Source organism: Manduca sexta, chromosome 3, assembly GCF_014839805.1.
Source record: "Manduca sexta isolate Smith_Timp_Sample1 chromosome 3, JHU_Msex_v1.0, whole genome shotgun sequence".
Lineage (NCBI taxonomy): Eukaryota > Metazoa > Arthropoda > Insecta > Lepidoptera > Sphingidae > Manduca > Manduca sexta.
Window position 1 is genome coordinate 1,876,817 of NC_051117.1, and position 24,934 is coordinate 1,901,750.

The 24,934-nt window shown below is 35.4% G+C and overlaps 1 protein-coding gene across 1 annotated transcript; it reads right to left on the reverse strand.

The window, feature by feature from the left end:
• Nucleotides 1-3,261: 3,261 nt before the first annotated feature.
• On the reverse strand, nucleotides 3,262-21,942 carry LOC115442287 (glycine receptor subunit alpha-2). The gene is made up of 9 exons (XM_030167294.2): nucleotides 21,696-21,942; nucleotides 20,134-20,281; nucleotides 17,304-17,386; nucleotides 16,177-16,403; nucleotides 11,262-11,396; nucleotides 8,212-8,312; nucleotides 6,535-6,695; nucleotides 5,779-5,851; nucleotides 3,262-5,521 (listed from the first exon to the last, which is right to left on the reverse strand). Exons 1-9 carry the CDS (start codon nucleotides 21,773-21,775, stop codon nucleotides 5,393-5,395), a joined length of 1,137 nt encoding a protein of 378 aa, XP_030023154.2. The 5' UTR covers nucleotides 21,776-21,942; the 3' UTR covers nucleotides 3,262-5,392.
• Between the last annotated feature and the right edge of the window lie 2,992 nt (nucleotides 21,943-24,934).

Sequence of the window (24,934 nt, forward strand, 5' to 3'; positions counted from 1 at the left end):
TGCGTTTCAACTAGTTCGCCTTGTCACTGCGCTTGCGTTTATATCATCTTAATCCGTTCGTAAAACAATATGAGCGCATCATTAATTGTGTAGCAGGCAGCGTACTCAGCCTGTGAACCGGAGCAACTGGGTTAGTATTACAATTAAAAAAAAAATATAAAAATATTGCTTTGTATGACAAGACGAGCTTACGGTTCGCTTGATGGTAAGCGACAAGACCGCCCATGAACGAAACAAACACTATCCAACCTTGAATTACAAAGAATTGTTTGGTATTCCAATGCGCTCGCTATCCTGAGACATGAGATGTTAAGTCTTATTATGTCCAGTATTTATACAGGCTACAATATCCTTCAAACCGGAATACAACAGTGAGCTGCTTGGCGGCAGAAATAGACATTGCGGTGGTACCTACCCAGGCGAACTCCCGCATATGAGAAACCTACCACCAATAATAACCATTTGCATTTGTTGTAGTGTAGAAATTGTGCCTGATATGGTGATATACCCCTTATAGCATCGTGGGATTAAAAAAAGCTAGACGAAATGTGAGTGCACTAATTGCGCCCTAACCAACCTAACCCTTCTTGAAAACTTTTTAATTTGAGGTTGCAATACAGATACATAATACTCACTCTCAGTAATATGTACATATTCACGCCTTTTATCCCCAAAGAGGAAGGCAGAGGCGCAATTAGTGCACATAGTTCCCGTCGTGTGTATTTCGTCCCGTAATGTATGTGATAGGAGGCGAGACTATCGCCATATCGGGCACGAATTCCAGACTCCGGGCTGATAGTAGAAAAACCCAATACCACTTTTTCCGACCCGGGGATCGAACCCGAGACCTAAGCAATGAAATCGTACCGTAATACGACTACACCACCCAGGTAATATTATTAGGATAATAAATACTTTGTTTACTTGCTGTCTTGTACCTACTAACATGATCCAAACATAGATAGTTTGAATAAGCACTTATTTCGTAGTGTTAGTGTTGCACTTAGTGTTCAATATACCTACTACATATCTTTATATGTCCATTTTATAACTGAGCATATAAATTGTAAGTGGTAACTGTAACATACTTTGTTCTTGTTCAAAACAAAAAAAAAAATGTTATCAAACAAGAAATGCCAAACCTAAGGTCTTATAAGAGATTACATAACAATTGATTATATAACACACATTTGCAAATGACCAGCCGGACAACGCAACGGGTTTCTGACGTTTGTAAATTAAACAAGATATTCAAAACAAAATATTTATTTGATCCAACATAAATAAATCTTAACACTTTTATATTATATGCATGGTAAGACGAATGAGCTATTCGTCTGATAACACGACTGCCATGTCCAATAACAACTCTGCTCAGAAAGCAGTGCACCAGTGGCACAGCTATGCAACCCGATTTCAACTAATGTTTCATGTGTGTATACCTTTATTTGTCAATAAAACGTGCGAGGCCCGCCCTAAACGCGCTTCCCTTTTTTGGATCTGTCATCTGGAGCGCCTACAGCGTTCACCCGGAAGACCGGTGCAGTTGAATAAGCCGACTCGCGTCAGGCTATCAGCAGCAGTCATTTAAAAAAAAAAAACAAAATAAAAATCGAATCGGACATGTTTTATTTACGCTCCATTAAATCCCTTATAAAATAGTCGTATCTCCGGTATCGTTACGGAATATTATATTACCGGCATCTCTTTTAGGTTTATTTACATTTATTTTAGGTTTTTTCTGTTGAATTGGTCACGATATGTTAACTAGGGCTTTTTTTGCATCAAATTACCTTTTGAAAAACTTCATCCTTGGCAACTGCAGTGCACTCAAATTCAAAGCATTGCGGTTGAATGACGAGACGAGCATACTCGTCTGTAGGTAATGATACCGACATAAACAGTAACAGCACACAGAACTTTGAATGACAAAGTACTGCGTGGCACTGCACTGCTCTCGTCATCCTAAGACATAAAATGTTAAGTCTCATATGTTTAGTCATAAAACTGCAATGTCCTTCAAACCAGAATACTGTAGTTTATACTGGTGCTTGATGGCAGAAATAGATAATGCGGTGATATCTACCCAGACGAAAATTCGTATAGGAGAAACTTATCACATATACTAATTTAAAATAGCTTATTTAGAATATACTTATTTGTACTTATACAACTTAACACATTCAAGACTGATGATACAAAGATTTAGCGACCTCTATTTGGCATTTAATAGAAACTCGAATTTATGTTGACGCAACAAGTTTCCGAAACTGGATACAATGTTACAGAAAAATTAGTCCAGTGGCAATGTGCATAAGTAATAGAAACACTAATTTACGTTGACGCAACAAGTTTCCAAAACAGCATACAATGTTACAGAAAAATGAGTCCAGTTGCAATGTGCATAAGTTGCACTTTCAGTAAGAATCGCCGTCAACACTGAGGCAACTATATTTTTCAATGGCTTACAAAAGTCATATAAGGATTTAACTTACTTAATTTATAAATATACTTATGAAAATACCATGAATAATGGGCAACTAGGTACCTAGAGTATCCATATAATTTGCAAATTACTTACGTTACGGAATGAATATTTTAATTTGTTTTAAATATAGAAGAGATACGAAAAGAATATTTTAATAATCTTGAAAATTTATGAATAAAAAAACATAACATTGCTCTACGTGTATTTTTTTGGCATATCAAATGAAATCTTATATAAGATTTAAACAATAACCGATTCTCATGGCTGACTTCCACGGTTGGCTAGACTTTAATTCTAGTAGAATTTATACACAATTAAAATAACTGAAGTGATCATCTATGAATGTTAATTATTTAAATAACTAGCTACTCATGTGATTGACATTTGTTCACTTTCATTTTTACAATAATTACTGTTAAAAGAAAAATCGTGAAACCTAAATCGTCTTAATAGTAGATATCGATATATATGTCGTATGATCGTACTAGATCTGGAGTTCCGTACACTCATTGTGTTCGACTCAACTGTACTGCAATCCGTACACCTGACTTTAGTATGATTTCAACATTTACAGGGTGTGGTTATGTACAGAATGGCGCTCATAACATAAGAACTCAAGTCTAAGTGTAAACCTGGATGTGAATAAAAAATGTTAGTCAAATAAGTAAAATTATTTGTTTTTCAAGTGAATAAATAGGTTATAACAGTAACGTTTTGGTTGCCATTTTAGATCGGATTTTGAGCAAATAGTTTATATAGACGTTCGTGTCTATAGAATATACGTCAATGATAATTCAGAGCTCATTTATATTTTACCGTCGCTCATCCGAAATGTGCTCTACCAAATTTCTCAGCCTTGAATATGTCAAAGTCTTGTTCAGATATAGCTTCGTACACAGTTCTGCAATTCAAGCATGAATTCCAATATTTCTTTTAAGTACCCACGCCTGTTACTCTTCGTGACGTCTTGAGTTATCCATATCAGACAATCACTATGCCTCATATTAAACGAGTCTTTGAAAATTATAACTATTTGTAACACCATTACACATTAAACTCTACTACCATAAAGATTAAAGACAATTACCGTACTCAAACATTATAAACGATTTAAAATCCTGTGCATATGACCTTTTTGTACGCGCCGATGAACTAAATAAAATGTGCGGTAAACGAGTTTGGGAGAAATGTGTTTTTTTTTTATATGCGCGGTATAAAGTCGTCGAGAGTGCGCGTTGTCATTTTCACACATTATCTAATTACGTTGTACGCTTTTAACCTAAACGGCATTGAAATAACTCCCAACATTTCACTCCCAAATGCTATTAACTCCAGTCTTGCTCCTGACAAACTGTATTTTAATGTTTAAAAGTAGGGTTTGAACCTCCGATCTTTCACAGACAGGCCATTAGACGATATTAATTATTTAAAAAATGGCTTATTGCTGCCCAACCGTGCTTGAATTGCAGATCTTTGTACTTTCATAAATTTCTGGTGTGAACTATCGACGGCTCCTTTCGGGATATCGTTGCCTGTTTAATGGAGAAGACTTCAAGTACACCCTAATTAGGCACATAATTTGACCTTTTCCACTAAAATGTTTCCACTAAAAAGAGCGCAACGACTAGACAGATTTTCATATTAAAATATTATGTAATAATTAAAATTCAAGAGTAAACACAATAAACTTTATTGAGAGTGGGAACCATATTCTAAGGTTAAATTGACATTTGCAGGGGGGGTTGCTATCGACTACAGTGACTCCGAAGTGGACGACAGTGCGAGTAGTCGATCTCCCGAAGTTTTAGATGCCGAAGGCGTCCTTTAGCGTTCAGGTGACAGCGATAGTTCACACATGACTATATACTATCTAAAAGAACGACGCAGTTATAATATAGTTATTTTACTAATATAGGATATTGAATGTGAAGTAATGGACAAAAGTCCAAAAATTAAAGAGAATGCCAACAAAGTGAACAATGGCATTTTGGTTAACAATGATGGTCACAAGATTCTTTTATTTTTGAAAAATAGGTATTTTGACGATGCTTAGAAACAAAGAATACAATGGATGAACATTTAAATAATGGCAAAACTTGTGATGGTGGAAGGAAATCGGAAAAAAATAGAAGTTATGCCAATTATTTTAATATACGTACACTTTATTAGTGAAAAGTCATAAAAAAAATCTTTTTCTGAAATTTTGCGAAATAAACCAATAAGAAATCGATGATCTAAAATTTATCAAAATAAATATTTTTTTTAAATGAAGGGTACTTAATACCAGAACGGGTTAATCTAAATAAAATAGTAACAGAAAACATACAGAATGCCTTCAATAGATGACGATAATTTTAAACGTAACTGTATAATTAGTGTTTCTGATTTACTCCTTTAGTTTCACTTCGCGTCATCTTTAAATGAGGTTTCTCTAAGAAGTAATGTCCTTAATTCTTTCGAAGTGGGATCTGAGCCCATTGTCTTTACTTTCACAGCCAGCCCATTAGAGGTTGTTAATTATTCTCAAAACAAAAGCATATTGCTTCCCATCTATGTCTGAATTGCAAATCTTTGCAACCGCATTTATATTGGCATCACACACACGGACAACGTCAACATATTGCTGATAACCAACTGTGATATGTAGGTTCTGACAGTTGCTGAACTTAAGATGTTAAAACATCCGTCAATAATATATTAGTATTGTATGTATCATCAACATGACAGCGTTTGCGGACTAATTAACTGAGCTTACGAAGATACGTTAGATACGTAATTTATCGCGAAATTGAAACAGAAGTAGAATAGAAACATAAATATACCATTGAATGACACGCCTGACAGTATTTTGCAGCTATTGAAGATGTAACTGAAGGATAAAGCAACAAAACCACATTAATGCAGTCAGATGTACTGCGCGAACTGAAGCCAGTAGGTGGCGTTGAGCACTGAGAACAGGAACGGGAAGAACACGCGCGAGAACCGGTCTATATTGATCGCTCGCATGCGGGCCTTGGCTGCTTCCGCTGCCTCCTGTGGGAATGACAACGAATGTTTTTTTCAACTTGTAGGAAGCTTGAGCCTGTTCTTTATAAGCCCCCTTAATCCGACGCCTACTGCTCTTAAGAATCCCGTTAAGTAAATGTCCAGATTGTTCATTTATCATCTAAAAATCATCATTGATACTTTAGCAACTTTTGGAGTTTTAAAATCTTAAAAATAATGATTTGCTAAACAGTATCTATAGGAATAATATTACTTGAAGTGAAAATAGATATTCCGGGTCTTACCTTTGGTTTGCCAGCACCGTCACCAAGAACTATATTCACCAAGCAGTATTCCATCAGGGCCATAAACACGAACCTGTAATCGAATTTATAAAGAGTAATTTTGACATTTCGTTACTAAATGAAAGCACATATTTGTCTTTACCCTTGCTAACATTGGGCTCAAAATCATCCATGAATAACAAATATTTTCAGTAAAATTTAGTTTTATGTTTTTTTTTATCCTTTTGTAGTTTAGTGCAAATATCGCGCGTGTCAATGTATTTCTGATTAAAAGTATGGTGTTGCCGTTCCGATAAATTATGTTTTTGTAGTAGTACTAGATGAATGTAGAATAATTGATGGTAAAGTTTTGTTTTTTAAGATGACAAAAATATTTTTTAATTCTAGACCCTATGGGCTCATTTTGATTGCTGGAAGATGTAGATCGGGAAATTTTCTATGTTTACCAGGGTTTAACCATATTTTTGTTAACAAACATCATTGTTTAAGTACTATTTTTGCACAGCTCAAAGGAAAGTTGCTAGTTCAATTACTCAATATCTAGAGTCTGAACTTCTTAAGACTATTTCAATGCAGCTAAGTTCGTTGCCATGCAGGAGTATATAATATGAAGCTCTGGATGATGAGCTACTGTTTATAAGTAATCACGGCGCTTAACATCAGGTAACTAAATCTGATCTGAATTGCTTTCCTATCATTATAAAAAGGTAACATTTTATTTAACCTATGAAAAAAACTAAGACTATCGATACTTACACAGTACAAACAGACATAAAAGCATCAACGGCTTTCAGATACGACACAGGAGGGAGCTGCGCCTGCGACTTTGCGTGTTGCGTGGACAGTGTGAGGAGCGACGTCACTCCGAGCGTCACTCGGGCGGGGGCGGCATCTGGCTTGATCCAGAACGATACCCACTGAAAAAAAAATAGGTTTATGGTTCTCAAAAATTTGCTTAGTTATCTACATCTTAATTACTAGCATTTGCCTGCAGCTTCGCCCGAGTGAAAATGTCAACATCATCATCATCATTTCAGCCCTTGAATCGTCCACTGCTGGACATAGGTCTCCCCCATTGAGCGCGTTAGGGACCGGTTCTGGGTCGCCTTTATCCATCGGACTCTGGCAACCCTCACCAGATCGTCGGTCCATCTCGTAGGGGGCCTGCCTAAAATGTATTCCGGTATAAATATATTCCCGGGATATAAAGTAGCCTATAGTTATTAACTGAGTTTGAAAGAGCAACTCAAGAGCTTCTTGTCCGTTCTTCTCTGGTGAGAACTGCTTTCCGAACTTGTGGTAGAGTTAATATTGACGGAATCTAAATAATGTACAACATTTTACAAGTTAAAATAAATTATTTTATTTCATAACGTAATTACGCCATCGCGGATGGATACAAGATCTATTGTTCTTCTTCTTCTTTGCTCATTCCCAATTTATATAGGGTTTGGCTTTTCCAATATGTATGTACCAAGCTATTCTGTCTTAGGTTGTCGATTCGGGTATATTATTTTGTTTTAAAATATTGGTCATACTGGTCCTCCAGGTAGAAGGAGGTTGTCTCCCCCTCTTTTGTTTTCTGGAAGGTTTATCGTTTTTTGACGAAGTAATATCTATTCTTAATCGATGATATTCGGACTTGGCCGATACGTTAAAATGCGAATTGTGATTGTAGACCACTAATCCACTGTTTTAAATTTAACTTTTATAAGTGTAACATCAAAATTTGCTATAAACAATCATCGTCGTCATATTATCAAGCGTCTATTGTCCAATATCACCGTTGCTATCAGAAAATCCCCCGCGACCGAAATGCGAGGATTAAGGTACCTTATCATGAACCTTTTCATTGCCCCAATATTTTTTTTATGATTTATGCAAACTAACATTTATAAGGCAAAGAATTGTATTAGCTCTCAAATTCGGAACTCTAATAATGAAGAGAGATTTGAAGGTTGCAGTACATCTTTGTTAGTATGCTAATGTGATGGGTAAACTCTAGTAGGCCATGCTAAATGATAACAATAGGCCGAATATTATTGACATTTTAATTTTCTCTTCACGGCAAAATTAAGTTATTCCTTTAATTTCTAATTTTGATAAACACTACACTATTATGAATAAGGAAATAGCTAAACTTGCTGAGCAATTTTCTATTTTAATGTAATAGAGAATTGTTTATCAATTTCAGGTTTTTATTCGCGGCCCCGCCAGCGTTAAAAAGTTTTTCGGGGACAAAAGGCCCGCTTTATATTTTCCCAGCATAGAAAATAACCTATGTCCTTACCAGAGTCTCAAATTATTTCTATACCAAATTCTATCGAAATCTGTTGGGTAGTCTTTGAGTTTATCGCGTTCAGACAAACAAACTCTTTAGCTTAATATAATAGTAGAGATAGATATAGAGTATAGATAGATAGTAATACTCACAGACATAATGACGATAAGGCAGGTTGGTATGTAAGTGTTGAAGAGGTGGTAGCCAAGACGCCGTTTCAACTTGAAGATCACTTCCAAGCATGTGAAATTACCTGGAATATAAAATAAATAAATAATTACATAATCATAAAAAACGTGAATCATGACAGAACCCGTGGCGAAGGGTGAAATTACTGAAAGGAAACCCGACACACTGGTGGTAGGTCTCACTAATGTGAGAGTCCACCTGGGTAGATACCAACGCAATGTTTATTACTGCCGCCAAGCGGCTGTGTGTAGTTACTGTTGTGTTTCGGTTTGAAGGACATTGTAGCCAGTGTAACTACTGGACATAATAAGACTTAACATCTCATGTCTTACGATGGTGAGCGCAGTGGAATACCAAACAATGAAATGAAATAATTTATTTGAACCTGTAAAATGTTATACAATATTTAGATTCTGTCAATATTAACTCTACCACCAGTTCGGAAAGCAGTTCTCATCAGAGAAAAACGGGCAAGAAACTCTGGTTTTGCTCTTTTCAAAATCAGTTTAAGGTATAAACTAAGGGAACATGAAACACAGAAAAGAGAAAAATTACATTTTTTTTTATTGCTGTTTAGAGCAGTTCATTTATATGCTCATAAAATAGGTAATAAAAGTAATTTCCATACGAGTGCACAATCCTGTCAGTAATCATGAAATATAATACTTATAATGCTCCTAGCAATAAGTAGTACCAAGCGAAAGGGCAAAACAGTCCACACAAGCAGCACCCGTTCACGAGTATGACGCATGTGCCAGCTATCGGCCTCCTCAACCATATTGTAGGGAAGCGGCCGACCCGTCACATGACGCCACCGCAAACACTTTGTAATTCAAGATGTCGGATGATGTTTCTACTGTTTATAGGTGGTCGTATCGCTTACCATTAGGTGACCGGCAGCTCGTCTCATCATTCAAAGCAATAAAAAAAACAACGTATAGATACCAATTATAATTTGATTTTACATAAATTACGAACGGGAAGCCACCAAGAAACGAATTATATGGAACTATCGCCTGTGCTGAAATCCGTACGATCAAATAATGCATACCACTGTTAAAAATCGGTATCCAGTGAAAGGTCTTCTCTAATTTGTATATACAATATACATGGAAGCGGGGATTTCGTACTATCCTACTTGCTAAATTGCCATTTAATTTGGAGAAATTGTTAAATTGTCTTACTTTTATATAACTATGAGGGATTTTAATGTCAATAAAAAAAGAGCCTTGTGAAAATATTCAATTTACTTTGATGGAAGCGACGTCGAACTACCACCTTCACGGAATACCTTTCAAAAAGGTTCCTATAAAAGTAAAACAAGTGTTCTACATTGACTTCTTAGCTGTTATTCCCCTAAATGTAGTTGGATTAAGTATTAAGAAAAGTTGTTTAACGCCTGCCTTGTAATTGTTGTATCGAAATGAAAGATTCCTTTTTGGGTCGTCGTTTATGACGTCTGAAAAACTTGTTTGTTAGTATAGAAAACACTAGAAATAATCCTTGAGCAGCTTGAAATGAAGTATTTGTTATTAATTCAGGTTCTATGTTTCCTAGATAGGGAAGAGGGCATCTATAGTGAATCCTTCCCGCACGGTCTTGATCTGCTTGATTTCGGTCCAAGTTTTTAGTAGTATTTAAATGTATAGAATCAAAAATAATTACAGTATTTTTAAGTAATTACGTGATCAGCATTCTTTGTTTTATTACGGATACATTCACGCCTTATAAACCCGTAGGGGTAGGCAGAAGCTTATCTGATGCACCCAATTTTCGCCGAGCGTATTCCGTCCCATGATGTGACAGGGGGCGAGCCTATCGCCATAGCTAGCCCAAATTCTAGACTCTGGCTGATACTGAGCAGAAAGATCCAATATCACTTTGCCCGACCTGGGAATCTAATCGAAATTTATCGAACCCAAGACCTCAGTACTGCAGCCATACCATACCTAATACAATTATGCCACTGAGGCAGGCAAACTGGCATTAAGGATCTAATAATATTGACGTTTTAATTTTTATATAGATTTTTTTATGAATTTTGTCGACCAAACGAACGAATGTACCTCCTGCAAACATGAAGATCTTAACCTTGATCCAAACTTCTTATCCATCTAGGTCGGTCGTATAGTTTGATCTGTTTACAGCGATGTCGTCTTCAGACGGATTATAGTTATCCGCTAGCCTTCTTTAATCTCGGTAAAGAGTTTAATCTTCGTAAATTTATTAGGAGCTATATCTCGATTCTTAATGTTGCGAAATTATGTCGGATGGGTTAAGGATTCTTTTAAACTTCTTCTTAAACTTAGGCAATGAAAACACGAGGAAGTAGCTTCAAAATCCCATAACACAAATAGTCGTAGAAAGCTGATAGTAATAATATGAACCGAATATAGGTATATATCGATAGCTTTCTTATTGATACCAGCATATAATGTAATAATGGTCTTCCTCAATAATGTATTCCGTAATAAATATCAAAGGAAGAAAACGAAATTACAGCGTAAATCTAGGCTAAGGTATTATTATTCCCTAGTAATGCTTTCTCGTATTCCTCTTATTTTTTAAAGCTCTTTTTTACATATATTTATAAAAAACAATGCAAGAATATAAAAAAATTAATCAACCTCCGATGACAAAGCTCAAGACCTGAACAACCGGCGTTTAGAGATTCTAAGTTTTTTTTATTAGAAATTCTAATTCTTTCTCCGAAGAATCTCCTCACAATGCGTGTTATGTTCAGCAATTATTGAGTATACCGATAGCGTTAAGTCCACCTTTATACCTTATATGTATAAGAACTGAAGGAAACCATTCTTTCTTTCTTCTTCTTTTCATAGCTTACTAATAAATAAACTATGAAAAGAAGAAGAATGAAAGAAAGGTTTTTATTGTTGGAACAAAACAAAAAATAACAGGGTTATAATATATTTATGTTATAAAATATATATATGATATTGTGCCAACAATGGGAGAATAAAATCAAAAAGCAAACGAACAAAAAACAACATACCAGTGGAGTAAACCTGAGTGCAATCAGCAGTCCTGTTCTGAACCAGTTCCAGTTGTGGCAGTTCGATGTTCTCATCCACTACCAGGGGCACGTCAGGATCCCACTGAAAAACCAGGTCATCTGTCGTGTGGGACACTGGAATGGAAAATAAACGTATAGGTACTTAGGGCCTTTAAACATCAGGTCTTTTGAATCGTCAAGAAATTACTTTATTATAAAATGTTTTTGAAAAAGAGACGACATAAGGAAGTTACATCTATATACATTATAAGCGTTATATCTCTTTCATTCTTCAGTTATTTGATATAAGGAAAGGAACAAAACGTTGATCACTCGAAGGACTGATCGAAAGGTTTATTGATAGGTGTTTATTTCATGAATCAATATTTGAAGATTGGAGCTGCATCTAAATCCGTGTTTTGTGTTGTTCTATTGATTCATTATCTGCATTTAATTTTGTACATTCAAAGGGTACTAATTTTTTTATAATAACTAAATTTCGATTCGATATATTGTGACTCACTTATAAGTCATAAGTTCGCAATATCTACGAGTAAAATACATATAAATATTTCGTCTTCACCACTCTATCTCTACTTCCCCTTCGTGACGGCATTTTAATTTTAAAAGCAAGTGACCACTGACTGAGAAGACGAAGGCCTTAAATGCGAGATGTGATGAAATTTACAAAGTAATTGACCGTTTTCATTTGAATTGTATTGCTGTGGTGAATGGTGAAATTTCAGGAAAGGGAACGCAGTACAATATGTAGGTACTAATTTACATGAATGCGCTTTCCATATCGTACCAATTATAATTAGATTCAACATAAATTCTACATAAAGGAATGTCACTAGAAATGAAGTTATATGGACCCTTCGCCACTGTTGTACTACAACTGCTGAATAAAAACCTAATTAACCTCCAAGAGTATACTAAAATTACCCCAGGTAAAAATAGACCTGATGAAAATTCATAACCTCTTGACATAAGGCGATAGATTGGTCTATTTATAGCATCCACGCCCGGACCCGTGCGATAAAATCTCGCTGACTTGCCAGATGTCGAGTGGTTTGAGCACTCTTGGCACACATTTTACTCCCCACTTAAGCCATCAATTTCTGTATCGCCTAACTCTCGTGGACTTTGCTTTGAAGAGCGCTTACGGAGTAGGATTAGGGGTTGAGTGCGCTTGAATGTCAAAGCGGTTCGTGGTTACTATTATGTTACCATAACTGCGTCGGTGGCGCAGTTGTGTGAGGGTTCGACTGCAGTGCTCGTCTTGGGTTCGATCCCTGGGTTGCGCAAAGTAATATAGTAATATTTGAAGTCTATTGTGCCGGATATGGTGACATGCTCGCCCCCTACGACATGATAGGATGAAATACAGATGGCGAAAAGTGAGTGGACCAGTTATGCCTCTGCCTACACCTTCAGGGTGAAAAGGCGTCAGTCTGTGTGTGCATAATGATAATTTTCAAAATCGGAATCAATTATTTATTTGATGATTTGTCGTGAATTTTTACTAACGCTGTTCAAATGCAAAACTACACATTTCGTTGCAATTACATTGCTAACACCTATAAGTTAAGACAGCTGCTGCTCTCGGAATGTTTAAGGTACACTAAATATAAAAAAATAAATCACAGTTTTCTTTTCAATTTACATAGTATGATAAAAATTGATCGACAACCTTTGGCAGATTCAGATTTTAACGCCGAAAAGCCCATTTTAAAATGGCGAAAGGTGGAATTTTCCAAAAGGGAACTCCACAACACATATAAGTACTAATTATGCATGAATGTTGTCTGTAAATCGTTTCAATGATAACTAGATTTTACATAAAGGTAACAGGAGTCGGTTTATGCGAACCCTTCGCCACTTATTTTACCAATTATATTTACAATCAATTTCTTAAGGAAATATTTTTCTTTCTTACTTTACTCAAACTGTGGTTTTATATATACTTGCTATATGTAACTTTTACTTTCTAGAGCACCTGTTTTGGGTTATAAATATAGTCCAAGAATTATTTTTCATGTCATAATATGATGCATTCATGATTGTAACCTGTTTTGTGTTTAATAAACAAATAAAATCAATAAAAAGTATTCTGTGAGCTGAATTTCGAGTCCAAAAGATCTAGTGCTATTATTTAGTATCACCCTTCTCGCAATTCAGGGTTATTCAAGCGGAGCGTGAAGAAGCAATTTGGCTGGCCGACATAACTGTACCAACCGTGACGGATATATTTATATTTTGGGTTTCACAATCAGTTGCAGTGAAGCCGCTTTTTAGTGCAGTCGATAAAAAAAATTGTTGTGCCCTGCATACAAAAATATTTTGCAGTATTAATTGATAGCGAACACGTAAAGTTCGATGCAATCCCGAGGGAAAGCTGATAATTAACGATGAACACCTTCGTACTTGCAATAATTATGCTGATGCCCTAGATAAAGGTTGACGACATTAAGCAACCTATTTTATAGTGTTTTTGAAAATATCAAATTGTCTTAACATTTACAAACAAAAAGCGGGAATAAAAAAGATCAAAGAAATATTTATTAAAGTCCAATAAGGTCTTGGAAATTTAATTTAGTTTTCTAAGTAAATTAATAGTTAACTATTTAGCAGAATATTGGTCATTACCTACAATTATTCACATATTTTAGTTCAAAAATTACATTCTGAAAGTATTAATTTGATTACAAAGATATCTACTTCTTAAATCCATTGGTCATTATTGTTGAAAGAATGTTAAACATAATGTTTGTGGCATAATATTTTGTTGCCTTTGTCATGTGAATATAGTTTATAGTTTTTACTCATTGGTAATGGCTGTTTAGAATTTAAATTTAAAAAGCTTTCCGTTGTTTTTTGTTCGCATAATAAAACAGTTCGTTTGTTTGATATCCGTGTATAATTTCAACACTTATCACTTAATTTATGCGAGAAACTTGAAAGAAAAAGAAAGAAAGTAGTTTATTGTTGGAACAAAGATAAAAAATAAAAACACAAAATCCTACATAACATAAACAATTATTGCGCCAACAATGGGCCTCCCATTCAGCTATATACTATACCACCTATGTAATACTGCAGCGCTGGTTTTCAATGAGTTGCCTAAACTTAAGAAATTTACTCTTTAAGAGATTTATTAAATCACGACAAGTTGACTTTTGTAAATTTTAAAACATGCAAGACTTGAGGCGTGTCGCATGTAAATTGATAATTATTGAAATATTGCCATTAATGTAAACACATCTGGAATTTCTTATGCAATGTATTGTTGGGAGAACTTGCTAGAATAAACTTAGCTTTACAAAAAAAAAAAAACAATTTATATTTTATTTTATTATTTTAAACTTGCCAACGCCACAAAAAAACCGAAGTGATTTGAATATCTGAGTATTTGTCGAAATAGCGTGGTGGACTAAAGCCTAATCCCTCTCAGTAGTAGAGGAGGCCCGTGCTCAGCAGTGGGCAAGTATATAATACAGGGCTGATATTATTATTATATTATATTTCGAAATAAATGTATGTAACGAAAAGGTTTTTGCGAAATAATGTTACAACATTTTCTCACATTTTTTTTTGTTTGTCAGGAATTCATTCTATAATATATTGTTTGATAGAACGAATGTAATAAGACAAAAAACGAGATAATACATTGTGTTAAAAACTTTTTATAGATATCAGCCCCGTTTCATAAATATACTGTCCCACTGCTGGGCAGGGGCCAGCTCCACTACTGAGAGAGATCGGACCTTAATCCACAACGCTGGCCTAGTGCGGATTAATACACTTCACACACCCTCAATTCCTATAGAGAACTTCTCAGGTATGTAGGTTTTCTCAAGATGTTTTCTTGAGCTTTTCATTACGAACATTTATTTTAAGAAATACTTATTTCTGACAAACCCTCACGTAAAGGCTAGTGTGATACAATTAAAGTGTGGCGACGGCGCTTGAGAGCCGTTCACACCACAATGAATACGTAACGAGCCCTCAGAGGGCCCTTCAACGCTCTCAGGCTTCCCCGAATTTTACTACTTATTACTGGTATGGGCAATGAACTTTTGAGAATATTTTAAAAAATGGTTTGATCCAAATCCTTACTAAGCGCCTATTCTTCATCGAATATAATATAGGTCGAGCAAATATAAAAGTCGAGATCTTAAATAAATGGTAAACAAAAGAGTTGCTATTGGTTGGTATTCGCATTGAGGTCCTATTTCTCTAACTTCTAGTTTAAATCGTATTAAACAGCTAATGTAGGTAATACTCATGTCATTACCATTATTTGGGAGTAGAGATTAGGGTGCGACTTTTGTATTTGGTTTATTTATAAAGTGGAACATTTACTTAGATCTTGTGTCTCAGGCCCTAACTGTGTTATACCTTAACTAACAACATTTACAAGAACATTGTGAAACAATCTCTAAGTAATACCTATTATAAACGCGAAAATAATCCGTCCGTTACGCTTTCCGGCTAAACCACTAAACTGATTTCGATTAAATTTGTCACAGAGAAAGCTTCAATAGAAAGAAAAGATTTAAATAAACAATTAAGCACAAACCGAATTCGATAAGCTTGCGAGAAAAAGAAATATTGACATATTAAATAATTTATATCACTAATATGGATTGGGAAGAAATAAACACAAAAACCGCTGAACAGATTTGCATAAAAATTGCTACATTAACCAAGTCTTGGATTAAAATAGGCTTATTATTATAGGCTAATTTTATTTCGGAAAAATTTACTGTAGGACATTTTGCAAAAAGGTCATTCGCGCGTTCGGACTTGCAACCAATATCTAATATTTAATATTTCAAAAAACATCTTCGACGTTTCTCAGAGCGGAACCAAAATAAAATATACCAGTAGTATTAAATACAAAACAACTTACAGCTCTCCATTTGCAACTTGCATTCTTGTGTATCGTGAGGGTAGATGAGGAAGTTCATAGCGCAGGACAGTTTGAGGGTCAGCTTCACCATGTACAGTATGGTTTTGTCCTTATACAGCCACACGTAGTGATTCGGGATCGTCATTGTTTGGAAGGTTACGGATTTGGCGTTCTTGAAGAAGGAATCCGGTCGCCACATATGTTTTAACCAGTCGACTTCCAGTAACCTAGGGAGAGAACAATATACAAGGTTAAGAATACTTCTATTTCTGAATTCTGAATAGTATTAGAAAGACAATGGCAGCCTTACTGTGACTGCCCAAGGTCTGGTTCGAAGGGGCACGGAGAAAACAAAATTACCGTTCGGCAATCGAGTAAAAGGCCTTGTAAAGATTTGCAGTCTCGGATTAGTTTAGGCCGGTACCGACTGTGACATCAATCAGACCAACTACTCGTTACCTCGAAACACTGCACTACTATCAATTGATAGTTGCAGTAGTTCCTGTTTCCTGTAGTGTCTCTCGGCAACAAGACAGCGGCTGCACGATGTCTTACAAAAATTACTCATATATTACAAAACAGAATACCCCGTCGCATCTGTCTGGTTGTTATAATCTCTAAATTATCAAAAGGATTTCGATGAAATTGGTTATGGAAATAGACCCTGATTGGGTCGTAGGCTACTTTTTATCCGAGAAAATCTTTCATGCGGGTGAAAACATGAGCAAAAGTTAGTAATGAATAATCTTTGAATATGTCTTGTTCTATAAAGTTAACATGACTCTCCTGCACCATTTCAAACAACAATTAAGATGCAGCGAACACGACCGCATCATAACCGTTGATTGTAATTTCAACCGCAAGCATTGTGTCCAAATGAAATGACTTCCTAATCCAGACGAAAATCAATACGCAATGTGCTTTGGTAAAACTCGCTGAATACGAGTCATGGGCTCAAAGGAAGAAAATTTAGATCTATATTAGAAGCAAATGATACTTAATGTAAATAATTTTCTTTAAAATAGATAGTATATTGACGGTGTTATTTTTTCTTGGAATCATTTTAGTTAGTCTTAACCACTTGAAGTCCACAACTCTCAACGTTCATATATGATAGAGTAATTTACCTGTACTCCGAAGTCATATTTTCAGGCAATCTTAGACGAAAGTCCTTCCATGTTTGAGCGAAGAAAATATCGGCGGCATAAGTCTGTAGAAAATAGTATTTTTATTTTATAGATAGGTACCGGATTATATATGTACAACTTATACCAAAATATGCATAAAAACTTTAGCAATGAGCAATTGAATTATTAAAGGGAACTAATTACTATACTTTTACTTAATATCAGCATACACTTTTTACGTACCAACATAATAATTAATGTTAGAATCTTCATACAAAATTTTTTTTTTTCTTAATATTCATAATAAGACTAAATATATTGTCTTCGAAAGTCCGGAGAAAATTAAAATATAAAAACCGTGATAAAATCCGAAAAATATTTTAATTTTAATGTTTAACATTCGCGTAAACATAACAAATAATAAATATTTTGTAGGCCTAGTTATATGTAGGTAATAAGTATTACGTACGCGGTAGATTACCGCGCTGATATCTTGGGTTCGATCTCCGGAACGAACAAAGTTATATTGGATTTTCTGTTTTCATAAATTCGGGTGTTAAGGTGGTAGCTCAAGGTCCATTTTCATACATTTTGTTTCGGCTTTAATCTGGTTAACTAAACAAGTATTGGCAAGTAAAGAATTTAAATTCACGTCTAGTTAGTGATTAGTTCTCGCAGTTGAAGAAAAATGTAAATAATTAATAATCATGGATATTTCGGCCTTTAAAATTTAATATGACGAAATTTTAAAGGCAGAAATATCCATGATTATTAATTATTTTTACATTTTTCTTCAACTGCGAGAACTAATCACTAACTAGACGTGAATTTAAATTCTTTACTTGCCAATACTTGTTTAGTTACCCAGATTAAAGCCGAAACAAAATGTATGAAAATGGACCTTGAGCTACCACCTTAAGCTGACCCTTATGGTCCGTGTTGTTTGCGCACAATTTCAAATCCTGGGTTAATTATCAGTTTAAAACTTTTCATAATTGTTGACAGTAACAGTAAAACATAATATTATTTCAATTATTGTTCGTTATTTTACCCAAAATCAATAACATATTCTAATATAATGACAATATACACCATCCCATGATTATAGGCATTATATGCAAAAACCGGCTAAAATTTCTAAAATATGCAAATGCATATAATCTGTTTAAAAATCTATTTTTACATGATGGTTGGGTAAGTAAAAAATAAATATGAAAATGATAAGTTTAAAACTCAAGCAACGGTAACTAAGGAATCGTTGAGCAAAAATAAGGTGTCCTTATAAACCAAAGTACATAAAATCCTGAAAACTGACATGAGGAAGCAAACACAGCGAAAATCTAAATATAAAGATAGTCAAAATAAGTACTTTTAAAACTCTATTTTCTACCACTTAAATACTAAAATCGCTACATTTGAACCCTAATGTATTCAAAATACCGTGAGAATAACCTCATATCGACATTGAAAGTACCCAAGGGTAAAATAAACCGGTCAGAATCAAACGGAAGCAATGGCGGGTCCCCGAGGCACAGAGGGCTCCAGTATGTGCACTTTTCCCAATGTTTTATAACCACATTCTATAATATATTCTTTATAACATGCAGTATAAGGTATTTTAAAATTTGTATTCTGCCTCGTGGCGTATAATTAGTATTTGTATTTAGACTATCCGACACCGCTCTGAAGTCCTGGGTTCGAATAGATCGAGCGTAGTAATACCTATTTGCAGTTTTCTACTCAGTATCAGTCCGGAGATATAGATATAGCGCGAAAGCACGAACACACACACATCACGCATTTATCCCCGAAGAGGTATGCAGAGGCGCAATTAGAGCACCCACTTTTCGCCAACTGCGTTCCGTCCCATGATGTGATAGGGACGCCCCCTATCCTATCATCATATCGGGCACAAATTCAAGACTCCGGGATGATACTGAGCAGAAATAACAAATATCCCCCGAAAGGATGAACATAAGAGAATTTAGCTTTGCCCTGGCAAACTCAAACGTCCGAGAAATCGTGATCCCATCCGATAGTCGGACCAAATATGCTCCACGCTAAGCACAAAACTTTATGTTGTGCTCCACGATGCCAAAGATAGGAATAGGTAGCGCATTTAAATAATATAAAGATTACTGCATCTCCAGAGGATTACGAACGATGCAATTATTATCTATATATATTAAAATGAATCCCTATTTCCCTTGGTTACGCCATCACGCGTGAACGGCTGGACCGATTTCACTATTTTTTTGTTATTATCAGAAGAAAGTTCTTATGAAAGAAAAAATTCAAAAAACTGCGCGGAAAATTAGAAAAAATTAAGAAAACTTAACGAAAATATTAATTTTATATAACTGTCAATTGTTTGAAATAACTGTCAACGATTGACAGAATGCGCGCTGCAAATTCATAGTTAAGACGGGACAACGTCTGTCGCGTCAACTAGTAAATTATAAATGGTTTTGACGTATCAAAGTGCAGCTTTTTCCGCCTACGTGATAAAGTATTTTATTTTATTTATTACTCGATTGACAGTTACTTCAAGTAGTTGCGCAACAAGTTGACACCGTCTGGGCAGCACCTTATCGTGAGTACTATGCCTCACCGTAAAAAATAAAAACAATCTAGGTCTATTTATTGAACACTAATACATTGCACTACAATCTACAATTGCTTAGGGGTAGGGGACAGACGTATCATATAGCGTAGCCCCCCCATTCACAACAACTTCTGTGAAACACAATAGTGATGTTGCTTAAATGGTTAATCGATAAATAAATAAAACTTAAGTTGATCCATTTGAAAAAAAAATACAATTGCTTACCATGGAGTTCTCATCGATGGAATCCAAACCCATGACAGTGACGTGGAAGTTAACTGTTGTCGGCTGATCGTTGATCTTGGGCGGTCGCATCTTGTCGTACAGTCGAGGGTCGTCGGGGAGTAGGTCTTGAAACGTCAGGAGTGTGGACCTGGTCAAGATCAGAAGCCATATATCTTCATATATCGCTATAGTGATATAACACATACTCAAACTGCATTGCTTGGGTAGACAGAGGTACCATTTTTTTAACAATAACCTAGAATTCATGAAAATAAAAATAACCCTACTATACCTAATGATAAATGGAGCACTGGCGCTGGGTCCATATAACCCGATTCCTGCCGGCTTCCCTTTCGTAATTTATGTAAAATCTTACATTACAATTTGTTTCTAACTATCCCACGCAAACGTGTCATACCTAACTTTGTTGCAATGTTTTTAAACGAGTTTGCAAGCTTAATTATTCTGCAAATGAGAAGTTGCTGTTAAACAAGAAAGCTTTATTCATGCAGTTTTAAATAGAAGTTTGCAAGCAGCGCACGGTTGGAACTGATTTTCTTTGAGACGATTTTCGTCCGAAGTCAAATAGCAAATTATTTGAGTCCTTATAACAAACATCTTTACAAAATTATAATGTATATACACACGTCCTTTATCTCCTGAAGTTTATGAAGAGACGTATCTGATGTACCCACTTTCTGCCGTATGTATTCCGTTCCATGATATGATAGCGAGCGTATCGCCATATCTGGCACAAATTTGAGACTCCGGTGTGTTACTGATTACTGAGTAGAAAAACTCAATATCACTGCCCGACACGGTATAGAACCCGAAAGCTCAGCACTGCAGTCGAACCGTAGTACAACTAACTACGCCACTACTTGAGACGGAATTTATAATGTGTAGGACAAAAAATATACTGTAGAACTTAATGAAGTTTCAAACGATTACAATAAAACCTCTTTGTAGTATATTTGTTACCGTATATGATATTGGGTCAAGGGATTCATTATAAATACATGATGTTAACACACTTCTACCGAGTACCATCTGGTCGTAAAGGACAATAAACTTCGGCAAACAACTCGACAGTATACTGGGCATTGCATTATTGTCAAGTAAATGTTGCATATTATGATGCCAAAATGTAAAGGGAACACTTCATTTTAAGTAAAAAACAGACTATCTCTACCTCTATCTGTACCTGTCCTGCTCTGTGAGTAAAATATTATCGAAAATCGGAGCAGTTTTCAGAGATATCCCCTAAATCTCGAGTATACATCTTTAAAAACTTATATAGATAAATCAACAATTAGTTTAAATACATTGTTTTCAATTATTTACCCACACTTCACTCTTAATAGTATTTTAGGCCCATATCGTGACAAGAGAGCTTAAGTTTTACTAGCATACTCCTACTGATATGCAACCTTCCTTCAACTTAAAATTTTCTAGTAGTTCATAAGACGTAACAAAGTAAAAAATAAGAAATATAAAACGTTGAAACTATTGGTGGTGCTTAGATTATTAAAAAAAAAACTTAATTATGTTTTTTTACTTACTGTGCATAGCAGAGGTCCGTAGCACCAAGCCAGAGTCTGAGAAGCACTGTGGTCATCCATAACAGTTTTTCAGCGGCCATTTTAAATATTACTAAAACGAAATTTATTTTACAAAATCATAGTGATTAGTTAATTTATATTCAAATCATATTTATTAAATATAAAGATCCCTCAATTTCATCATAATGGGCTTATTATATATTTTCTTTCATGATTAATAGGCTAAATAACCGATAAAATAATATTATTAAATTCAAAATAACTGATTTAAAAATGGCAGCCGAAAAATAATATTCTACGGAAAGCGCGCGAATTTTGACAGCTGCCAGCGAAACCGCGGGAAGTGTAATGACGGACATGAAAACATTTCACACTTGACCACGAGATCCGTACTTTAAAAATTTCTTGACATGCGCATTGGGAACCTATTTACTGACAATTAAATGTTATAGGTCCTGTATCTACACTTTAAAGCATACACTATTAAGTGTTTATATATACAAATTTTGTAAGAAACAGAACACAAATCACGCCTTTAACCCCGAAACGGTAGGCAGAAGTGCAGGTATGGTACTTATTTTTAGCCATATATTCTGTCCTATGATCTATGATGAGAAGGGAGAAGCCACTAATTCTATTATAACATGGATGGAATTGTTTCTTTTCGAGTGCTGATTCATATAAATTGTTCATAGTATGACTAACTTTATCCTATTCTAATTTGTTGTGATTGGCTGTATCGTTTGTACTTCCTACGACCATTCCGCCAATGTCAAGTCTAAAAAGCAACTGACACACGTACTATATGTATTAAAATATATATAACATATATTTGGACGAGTGAACATGAAAACAAAAATACCGTATATTAGTTAATGCGATAAATATGCAAAAAGAAATCTTAACTCAAACTTAACATAGGTCTTTGCCCGAGAATACGCTCGGTAAATATATCTGCCACCATTTTGTATTCAGATGACATGTAGAATACTATAAATACGCGAGTTACCAATAAGAAGGTTGAGAGGGTTTTACCCTCCTTACTGCTCTCAAACGCCATTGTTGCGTCGTTCCCAGTCGCTTTTTAAATGATTATAGATATCGATTGTAAAATATGATTTCAGTGTTTTGTTGGAACGTGACAGATAAAAATTGGTTAAAATATTTCTTCTGTACCCCCATTTTCACTATACGATTTACCTCTGATTAACGAAGTTACGTGTCTATTGTTTATTAATAATTACCGTTCGCATTAATACTGTAAATAAAGGTATGAATGACCCTGCACGATGGACCCATGACTTGAAAAAGGCGGTTGGTAGCGGAGGGATGCGAGCTGCTCAAGACCGGGTGGTTGGCTCTTCATTAAGGAGGTCTACGGTCAACAGTGGACGAAGATAGCCTGATTAATTGATTGAACCCTATTTATCCGTAACCATGATCTCTTTCACCTCGGTTCGAACCAAAAGGTTCAGTAAAACATACTCTTACCTTACCAGTAAGCTGTGAAATTGTTTGCCGACATACATGTTCAGCTCAGCGAGCCGTATAATAAGTATAGCTGCACAAGATCTACGAAACAGGTAATCCCTGATCAAGCTTAAAATAAAACTAGGAATAATCTGTCTATTCTGTAATCAACTTTCACGGCTCCGTCCGCCTCATAGTCCATACAAATTTTGAATCTCCATTTACTTAATACATCATTAAAGAAACCCCAATGGCAATTTCCAGCTTTCCACATCTAAGTTATGGACATTATTAAGTCACTGAATCAGGAATTTTCACAAAACGAAATTAAGTACTTTTATTTAATAGTAACCAAGCAATATATTAATTATATAGCTCATGGTACTACGTGGAGCAAATTTGGACTTTTTGTAGAAACATATTATTTTTAAAGGTAACTGAGCACCTAACTCTATAGCTCGGTGTGTCGAACAGCCTACGCGGTCAAGTGCTGGGATGGGTTCGTTCGCAGCGCGGCCACAAGCCTATTATTGGACGTCGACAGCGGATCTCGGCAGCACTTGAGCACGCGCCTGTCGCCCTCTCCGGGAAGATTTAGATTTTACCTATGTACTACTTTTTATTATTTTGTTTATTACTTCTCAATATCAGCCTCGAGTTTAACCTATATTGCAATAGCAAGGAGCAATGTGCAAAGACTGTCGTGTTTCAGTTTGAAGGACATTATAGGTGAAGAGACTAGAGACTCAGTATCTTATGTGTCACGGTAACGCAGCACTTTATAATTCTATGTGGCTATAAGTATAAATTCTATGTGGTGCGGTGCTGTTTATGAGTCAGTACTGAACGAAGTACGAACCTTACTCGAACAAAATGCTCGTCTCGTCATTCAACTGGAATAATTTTAATATATGGCGATAAGCCATGAAGATATCACATGGAACGAAATACACATAGCAAAAAGTTCACTACTGCCTAACGTTTTGGGGAAAAGGCATGTGTGTGGCTACTAATATGTATTTGGTAAAGATTTGAATCTAATAATTTCGGTTATTAATGATTCGTATATGGACATTATACGGACAAAGTTATAAAGGATATTTCTACTTAAAATCATCCCGGAACGGATAGGTACGGCCTTTATGATATGGAAGAACGGAATACACACAGCGGAAAGTGGGTTCAGTATTTGCGTTTCCGCCAACTCCTTCGGGGATAAAAGACGTCAGTGTGTGCCTACCTAGTGCACGACAGCCTAGCTAGGAATGGAACGGATTGACAACACTGTGATAGGCAGGTGTTAAGCCCACAGCACCTCTGATTAAGGAAGTTACGTGTCTATTGTCTATTAATAATTACCGTTCGCATTAATACTGAAAATAAAGGTACGAAACCTACATACGTGAATATTCTTCATAAGAATTTCGAAGACTTTGAAGTCTACCAACTCGCACTAGTCCAGCGTGGTTAACTAAACCTTAAACTCTCCCAGTAGTACAGGAAGCTCGTGATCAGCATTGGTACAGTAGATATGTATATTATACTTAGTCTGGCCATAAATACTGTTACACTTAATTATAAAAAAATATTACATTTGAATTTCGAATCTGTCATTTTTATACGATTGTTCATTGTGTTTTCTCATTTTGGCGCCAATACATTGTAAAATATTTTGCGATATTAAAAATGGTGTGGGGTGATAAAGAGAACCGAATCGCTGTGATAGCATTACACAAAGTAGGTATGGAGCCAAATGCAATTTTTAAAAC

Excerpts from the sequence above, each read along its gene's own strand:
- LOC115442287 (XM_030167294.2), bottom strand. The coding sequence starts at position 21,775 with ATGGCCGCTGAAAAACTGTTATGGATGACCACAGTGCTTCTCAGACTC. Across the intron at positions 11,397-16,176 it reads CAAGTTGCAAATGGAGAGCT|TGTCCCACACGACAGATGAC; the intron begins GTAAGTTGTTTT and ends TTTCCATTCCAG. Across the intron at positions 5,852-6,534 it reads TTTATGTCTGTTTGTACTGT|GTTCGTGTTTATGGCCCTGA; the intron begins GTAAGTATCGAT and ends ATTCGATTACAG.